At 41.4% G+C, this 8840-nt stretch overlaps 1 protein-coding gene across 1 annotated transcript; it reads right to left on the bottom strand.

Moving 5' to 3' along the window:
- Positions 1 to 1635: 1635 nt before the first annotated feature.
- Positions 1636 to 4282, bottom strand: LOC120291071 (protein EDS1L-like). The gene is made up of 3 exons (XM_039307959.1): positions 3910 to 4282; positions 2540 to 3280; positions 1636 to 2411 (listed from the first exon to the last, which is right to left on the bottom strand). The coding sequence occupies exons 1-3, from the start codon at positions 3961 to 3963 to the stop codon at positions 1737 to 1739; spliced, it is 1470 nt and encodes a 489-aa protein (XP_039163893.1). The 5' UTR covers positions 3964 to 4282; the 3' UTR covers positions 1636 to 1736.
- Between the last annotated feature and the right edge of the window lie 4558 nt (positions 4283 to 8840).

The following is an 8840-nucleotide window of genomic DNA, read 5'->3' as shown; positions in this document are numbered from 1 at the left end:
AAAGGAAATTTATATCCAGAAGGCTTCATCCAAGATTCTCCACCGCATGAATATATACGTGTTCTCTTGGGTTTTATTAGTTAAGCCATTTTGTGGAGCAGAGGATGCACTGCTCGTTAATTCCACCAAGATCAAGTCGAAGGCTGTTTTTGCGGAAAAATCAGGTATTGAGATTTTGTTTATTTGTCAGCGAGATTGAAAAATTATTTCGTAAAAAATTATGGGATTAAATACCGTTTGAGTTATTGAGTATACTTGAGGGTTGAGAAACAATGAGACTGTTCGAGTTAATCGATTGTCATCGTAATCTCCGTTGTATCTCTTGATTTATAGTGAAATTTTTTTTTGCTATCCTTGTGAACATAGGTTACATCAACCAAATTACAAAAATCTACTATTCAATTTATTTTCTGATTCCGTTTATTCTTTTACTGTTCGATCGATTGTTTCCCCAACACACACACATACAAACACACACTCAACTCTTTCATTGCTCTCCGTCGCCGACGGCCCTCTTTTCTCTCTGTTTGTTAAGCTCTCTCAGCTTAAAGTCTGAGGCTTTCCAATGCCCTGTTTATAACCTCTAATCTAGAGCTCAAACGGAAACTATCGGCGCTCCATTTGCGGCTTCTAAGTCAAATGTGCGGCCGAAATTCTTTATCAAAAATTCGCACGTTCAGCCACAAAATCTGAGCCCACAAAAATCCACATGTTTCGTTCTCACATAAAACCCTTGGTTCTCTGCCAGTTCAATTGCTGATTGATGGTCACTAAGCAGTCTCACGCGCATTCATTAAAAAAATTGGTTCTATGTTTTAGCTAATTTTAGGACGATTTAGGTGAAGAAGAAATAGTGTTCCCTATGTCAAAATAAGTTGACTAAATCCATTAAAAGGAAAATGAGTTGGCTAAACAACCGATTTTGGATAGTTTAATGGTTAGCTAAATTTGTGATATTCTCTTTCTCTGTCCTTTTTGGGTTAAACAAAGTGAGTGGAAACTTGATTCATACGGATTTGCCTTTGTGGGGAAAATTAATTTGAGGATTGTTTATTATCAGGACAAAGAGAGATAGAGTGGTGGCAGAAGTATAAATATCATGATCAGTTCTTAATATTACGGTCTAATCGTAACTTTAGGTACTCTGTGGCCAAGAAACTAACAGTACTGAGAATGGATCTTTTCTCGGCTTATCCGTCTCTCTATTATGCTATTTGAAGGACTTAAGGATTGAATGGGACTATTTACAAAACTACGATAACCAAAAGTGTAACTTATCTTAGAAACTTGAACACATTCACCGCAGATCGATTTACCGATCCAGCATACTCTGTTAATATTTTGATGATAAACAAAATTTTGTCCTTAAATTACCGATGGAGATAAGTTACGAAAATAAATGTATGTCGAGATATGGTTCAAGGACCAGTATTGAATTCGAGTAACAGTGCAACAATGGTTTTGTAAGAGGTCCACGTTATGAGTGAAAATTGGTTAGATTTCCATCGGTTTGTCTCTCATGGCTTACTGTCTCTCATGGCTCACCAATGTAGGACTGTTATACTTGCTCTCCTCTGGAGCAACTTGATTAATTTTTCATATATATATATATATATTGCATAACCTATATCATTGATAACACTAATTTTATAGAGAAAAGCAACAGCAAAGCGTAACAATCCTCTTTGAACGATGCCAGCCAGTTGCTGGGCCCGGTTTTTCAGGCAAAACCTCCTTTAGCTCTCTATTACACTTTCGATGGGGCACTCCGCTTCGTCATTGCCAAGGAGCCATTTTACAAGTGCAGTGTCCTTCGTGGAGGCATCCTCCCTAATCTCCCCTTTCTCGTGCCACTGTTTCAGTTTCTCCTTCAACTCCAAAGCTTTCTGCCGTTTTTCATTAGCAGACGCAAGGTTGAGCTCTTCCACCTCAGCCCAGAAGCAGGATTCACCACATGAACCTTTCGGCAACTGCTTAGCGTGTTCTCGCCATCTTTGAGTATATTTGTACCGACTTGGCCTTCCTTCGCCCATGTATGGACCTGACACACCATCTTTAGAGTGTCGATAGTAGTTGGCTATGTCTATTGGCTCCACAAGTCTGCGAAACCTCGTGCCGAGAGCCTCCCATTCTTCTGCTGCCTCAAATATATCTGGGAGCTCCTCTTGTCTTAGCATTTCAATAATCTCGTCCCAAATATCTGCCAGTTCAAGTCTCTTTACGTTAACCCTGAAGTCTTCCTCCTCCTTTTGCAATTTGAAAGCATCATAATATCCTCCCTTGCTGTAAATTTCTAATGCATCTAGGGCTTTATTTTTGGTACCCATCTTGTCTTTTATTTTTTGCAGGTTATCCAGTTTCTTCTTCTCCGACTCTCCAGCAGCACGGAGGCACAGCCTTGCCGATGTGCCCTATAATCAGAAAATCATATATTTGTGAAATATTCAATCATCTTTTCTTAAAAAGTTGAGAGATTATCAGGGAACTAGAGTTCATTCTTCATATAAAATCCTGGGTCCAGATGAAATATCGACTTTACCAGGTTAAGGTCGTTTAGTGTGTCATCATTTGAGCTGAGAGGTAATTCTTGAAGGTCCAACGAAACTACAGAGGGCTGAGCCAAGCTTTTATCTAATGCATCTTTATATCTCCAACATGCCTTTAAGCTTTCCTCTGCTATCTTCTTGAGCTCTGGATCAAACTTGATGTGTAAAGAGTAAAACAACAGTTGAAGAACAGCATCCGGGTTTTCCACAACCACCAACACGTGGGTCTCAGTGCAAAAGAAATACTTCCCACACGGACTGTAAGGGCTTAGCTTGATGAATCTAGACATGGTGTCAAACAACGTATGTTTGGTTCCCGTTAGTGCACAAGCTGCATAGTTTGCAACGCACGATGCATGCTTCCTCACATTCACAAAAGAAGGAATCAAGTCTTCTAAAATGGGTTTGTGATGCGGGTTCTTGAAATTGTGAATTTCTTTTAGCAACCCCTCCACAGAGGAGGAAGGAGCGAGTAGAATCCTGGGAATGATGTCGAGTTTCATAACGAAGTGGACAAAGTAATCAGACCAACCCTCACGCCCGATGGCATGGCAAAAGGTGCGGTCAGTGGTTAGTGGGGATGCAAATGTTAAACAGAAAACACGGGGAATCTCCTTTTTCAGTGATCTTTTGTGCTCCTCAAGGAACCAAACAGTTGCAAAAATCGCGATTGGACCGCCGGATGAATGGCCTGTAAATATCATCTGCTTATTCTCGTTCTTTGCCTTTTCTACCTGAATATCAAAGAAAAATTCGGGTTTATTTCTGACTTTAGTTTTTGCTTCAATGATGCTCGGTCAATGATGTACATCTTTACTGCTAATGATAGGCTGAGAGAGATTTAAACTCAACCTTCTATATTATTGTTATTGTCTTATAGACTTGGAGAGAGTGTTCCTCGAATTCCAATTAATGGAGACTACATGTATAAAAAAGTCTGCACAAACCCCACATAATCATATATGATTACCGACGGGAGATTAACTTTTACAATGTAAAAGCTGATGACCACGTACGGTAGATTGCAAACTGAAGCAAACCCAATCGCTCTTGTTATGCGATCTAAATTCCTAAATCTTCATCACATACTATGACTTGAGGAAATTAGAGAACTTGATGAGAGTTTCAATGGTAGAGGGTGTGGCTGTGAGCAAATGAGTGCGCAAGCTCTAGTTGCCGACCCATTGCGTTCCAGTGAGAGTTTGTATGGACTGAACTGGACATAGGAAGGCACGCCTTGAAGGCACTACTTAAGTTTTCTAAGCTTCAACACGAAACTTAAAAATGCTCTGAGAAATACTATGACTCTTCGACAAATGTAAACAACTGAGGAAACAGAGCATCATTCGAGATTCAAGAATACCTCCTTGCGTAAAGTTCGACTACTGTCCTCCAGAATCCGAACGAATCGTGCCATGAATGCTCCGTTGACTGTGGCGACCTCATCTTTGCCGATCCTCCTGAGAGAAGGGAACTTCACAGGGTCGAATCGGTCGATCTCGGTCTCTCCGAAAGGCTTGGCTTTGCTGTCTTTACAGGACCAGTCCTCCGGAGACCATGATTCAGGGAAGGCCACGATAACCTGCGAAGGGCTGCTCGAATATTTAGCTCTTTTGGTTTCTCACGAGCTTCGATGGATACAGACAAGGCGTCCTTTATCACTTCATTTATGATGCCGAAATTGCTTTCCATCGTGGTCTGTGTGTAAATGCGGACGTTCTTCTATGCGCACTCCTCTCGGCAAAATGCACTTGTTGACGGTTTGGATGGGAAAGGGTAGATATAGGCCAAATGGAGTTGGTCTAAGTTTACTCAAATATCCCTTCGATGACCGCTCGGTGGGGGCAATGGAACACAAGCCTAAATGATCACGATCGTCGATCACGTGGATCTCCAATGAGTCTTAACATCGAGCGGCTGTGATTGGTGGAATAAGGAGTGATGCCGGTGATGGGCGTTTTGGGCAATTGAGCGCGCTAGGTGACTCGAATTATTGTTGACCTGTCTTGGATAGTGGTCAACGGATAAAAAACAAGCATATTCTTTTGTTTTTAATTAGTAAATGGATGTTTGCTAAAAAAATTAAAAAAAAAATTAGTAAACAAATGGACCTAGGCTTAGAACCAGGGAAGACGGAGTCAATTCCTGCAAGTATGCCTTCTCACAATAGGCGAACCTCTTGTTCAAGCCATTCAAGGACAGTCTTTTAGCATAAAACTACTCAAACTTTTAATTCAGGGCCTAGAGACACTTATAGATGTCGGGATGGTAACATTTCTAACTATCCGAGCTGCATTTCTCTGAGGATCCTACCAGGCTAGAGAAGAAGAAATGTTTAGAAGGACATTGAACATTTTTGAACAAATACTTACTTTATTTCAAGGGACTCTACTCAATACAATACATCCTCCTTATGAATTATTCTTGGTGATATGAACAATGACAATGAATAGTGATTTCCCTAACCTACTATTATAGTGATTACTACAGTGACTTACTACAGTGATCTGCTATAGTCAATGATCTCTTCCATCATGGGTATTGTAGTTGTAGTCTAAGTCATTAGAACTATGCATTTCTACCAGAAGATGTTCTTCGTATTTTTTCTCAAGTCCTACAAGTGGATCTTTAGAGGGAGTTTGAGTATTCCACATGTTTGCCTCATTTGATGAAGATGCTTCTTCATGATTCCTAGAGAACCCTGTAGTGTTGGCAGGCATATTTGGCTAAGGCCAATTGGATGGTTGAGCATAGTAAGATGTGTTTATCCCTAGAGATAAGGACATGGGTCCTTGATCATACGAGTCTTGAGAAATAGGGACCTCCCCATTATGCATAAGGGTCTTGGGATGACCGTGCAAGGTCATATGTGTGTCAATTTTTTGCTCATGTGATGACGGGGTTGTTCTTGTAGTATATCTAAATTATTCAAGTGCTTCTTTGGCTTTTGGTGCAAGGCTGTAATGATCCCATGCAGTGGGTACATTATAATTCCATACATCTCCAGAAACGGTCTTGTTCTCCTGGCACGAGATTCTTTGGAGTTCTCGGTACTGGTGTTCACAACAACCAACAAGCCTTGGAAAAGATTTATAAATCCGAGCTTCCTTTGGCCAAGCTCCTTCTAGAAACCTGGATTACCAACTATGAAAAGCTACATTAGAACAACAAGCCTCTCCAGTCCTCGAGACTTCGAATTCATCAAGACAAAAGATAGCATTGTTTCCATCAAATTTGGCAAGGAAAATGAAGAAAATTATTCTATCTTCCAGACTCTCTTCATGATTGAACATTGTGTTCTTGAGTCAATTTCAAATCCAGATCTCAAAAGACTTGTCCAATATTCTAAGAGTAATGGAAACCATGTCCATTATTACAAGGATCGATATGTGTTACGCCATGAATCTTGAGTACGCGCACATCCTCGATAGTCAATTAAAAATGCGACGTCCCAAGACACGTTACCAACCCATTTTTTTTTTTTTTATCTTTCGATTAAATGCATGCGGAAACGAATTTAATTAAACACCTAGTCAAGGACGTGCGGACCCCTGGAGTACTATAATTTTGCACAAAGGACAGTTAAGTGCCATAACTTACGAAAAGTACACTTAAGTGCCAAAATCGGAGTAAAATTGATCACTTGAGTGCCAATCCGGCCAAAGTCCGGCCAAAACGCCGACGTGGCATTTTTCCGCGAACCCCGCCCAAAATGACGCCGTTTTGTATCTTGATGTGGCCAAATAATGCGAAAACGGCATCGTTTTTGGTTGACATGGTAAAAAAATAATAATAAAAATAATAAAATTAAATTTAGTTAAAATAATAAAAAATAAAATTTAGTTAAAATATTTTAATAAATAATTAAACAATTAAATAAATTAAAAAATTAACAAAAAAAAAAAAAGGAACCGGGGGAGGCGGTTGAGGATCGGTCCTCGTCGCCGCGCCGCCGCCGAGAAGGGTCGGCAACGGCGGGGAGGGGTCACCCCAATGGGGGGGAGGGCCGTGAGCCCTTGCCATCGGCCACGATGCTGGGAAGGTCGCGGCCCTCGCCGGCTGGTCGGTCGGGGTTGCCGGGCCGGCAGTGGCCCGGCCACCCGGCCGACCCTTCCCCGACGTCACCGGCCCTTCCGGCGGCGGCGGCGGGGCGGCCGAGGGTTGATGCCTCCCGCCGCCCCCCGTTTTTTTTTTTTAAATAATTTTTTTAATTTTAAAATTATTATTTTTAATTAATTTTTAATGTTTTAAATAAATTTAATTTTAAATATTTTAACTAAATTTAATTTCAAAATTTAATTTAATTAATTTTTTTATTTTTTACCACGTTAGCCTAAAATGTGACATCCTGAAATTCGACCCCGTTTCGATAAAGTGAAATGGGTATTTCGTCGACGTGCCTATAGCCCTTTTCTCGGGATGATCACTCACGAGTTAACTAACCTATTGGTAAAGCCGTTAAGGGATGTATCGGCTGTAAAATCCCTAAAAGCTACCTAATTGGTTGGATTGGACTAAAATCACGTCTGATCGATTTTTAACCACAAAATTGAACTCGATTTCGGGAATCAAATTTTAAGTGCGTCATAATTCTTATTTTTAGGATCCTCGTCTCATTGTCCGTCAAATTGTTGACGAGTCCGAAATTTCAATAAAAAAATTATCGGAAGAAAATTGGAGCCCAAAAGGAAATAAAAGGGAAAAGAAAAGAAAATAAAGTAAGAATAATTGTATTAATTTTTACTTTATTTTTCCCTCTCCCTCTCTCTTCTTTCCTCTCTTTTCTCTTTTTCTTTCTCTCTCCTCTCTCCCCTTTCCCTCCCCCTTCGTGCGAACCCCACCGCCTGCCCTCTCTCTCTCTCTTTCTTTTCCCTCTTTGACCGGTCCAACCCTATCCTCTCTCTCTCTCTCTCTCTTTCTTTTTCTTCTTCTTCCTCCCCGTGCATCCGAAGAAGCGAACCAGAAGAGGAAGCTCGAGCAGAAGCCGCCACTCGCCGCCCGTCCCGCCGCCCGCACCCGCGACGCCCGCCCGTGCGCTCCGCCCCGCGTCCGTCGCCGCTGCCGCTCCTCTCCCCGCGATCGGCCCCTGCTCAGCTCGGTTCCGCCCCGACCAGCCCCGTTCGGTCACCTCCGCCGCCGTTCGACCCCGCCGGATCTCCCCGGCTTCCCCCTCACCCTCCGCCGGCCTTCCCTCGCCGTTTTGGCCACCGGAGCAGCCCCGGCCAGCCCCGACCAGCAACCCACGAAATGGGTTTCCAGCGGCTTTAGGCCCGCTTTTGAGCCGTTTCCGGGCCCCGAACCCGAGACCCGCTTTGGAGTTTGTTGTTCCTCGCGTTGCCCTCATCCGATTGATCCGATTTGCACGCGATTTGGTGAGTAATCTCACTAATCCCTGATTAGTTGGCTAATTATGCTTAAGGTTGGTTTAGTTTTAATTAATTATGTTTAGGTTGTTAGATTAGAATAAATTAGCAATTATTAGTTAATCGTGATACGATTTAGATAAATTGATTGCGCAATTAGGAAGTAGACGTTGTCTACTAATTATTGGAAGTGCCTCGGGATTTTTCCCGACCTTTAGTGGGCTCCAATTAGGCTTTTCAGGCCTAAGTGGAATTTTTAGTATTTAAATATTAATTTTCGGAATTAAATTAAATAATTATTTATTTTCCGAAAATTCAACTTAGATGGTCCAGAACCAAAATTTTATGCTGATGACCGTGGTGAAGTCCGTTTATTTAATCGGGCTTTATTTTAAGCTAAATTGAATTTTTAATATTAATTATTTAATTTTCGAAATTAATAAATTATTTAATTATTTTTTGAAATTAAGATTTGATGGCCGACGACCGAAATCTCGTGCTGATTGTCGTGGCACATTCCGTTTATTTATTTGAGCTCCACGTTGCATGGAATTAAATAAATTGTGATATTTTAGGGATTTACCCTAAATTGATTGAAATTGATTGAGATTGAATTGTTGATTGGTAAATGGCCAAGTATGTTATTTAGTATTTATAATGCTTTGTTGAGTTGATTTAATTATTTGATTAAGAAATCGTTGGGTATTGGTTATCTCCTAAAAGGAAACACGTGGGCTCGGTGAACTGGAATATCACCGGAGAATGCACGTGAGTTCGATGGTTGAATATGTCACCTTGGCGAAAAGGTCGCCGAGAGAATGCACGTGGCTCGGAGACTCGGTATGTTGTCTTGGAGAATGCACGTGGCTCGGTGACGGAGTTTGGCATCTAAAAGGGCACGTGGCTCGGTGATCTGATGCATCACTTTGGT

This window comes from Eucalyptus grandis, chromosome 3 (assembly GCF_016545825.1).
Source record: "Eucalyptus grandis isolate ANBG69807.140 chromosome 3, ASM1654582v1, whole genome shotgun sequence".
Classification (NCBI taxonomy): domain Eukaryota; kingdom Viridiplantae; phylum Streptophyta; class Magnoliopsida; order Myrtales; family Myrtaceae; genus Eucalyptus; species Eucalyptus grandis.
Note: the sequence above shows the minus strand (reverse complement) of the source record. Positions and strands in the feature narration are given on the sequence as shown.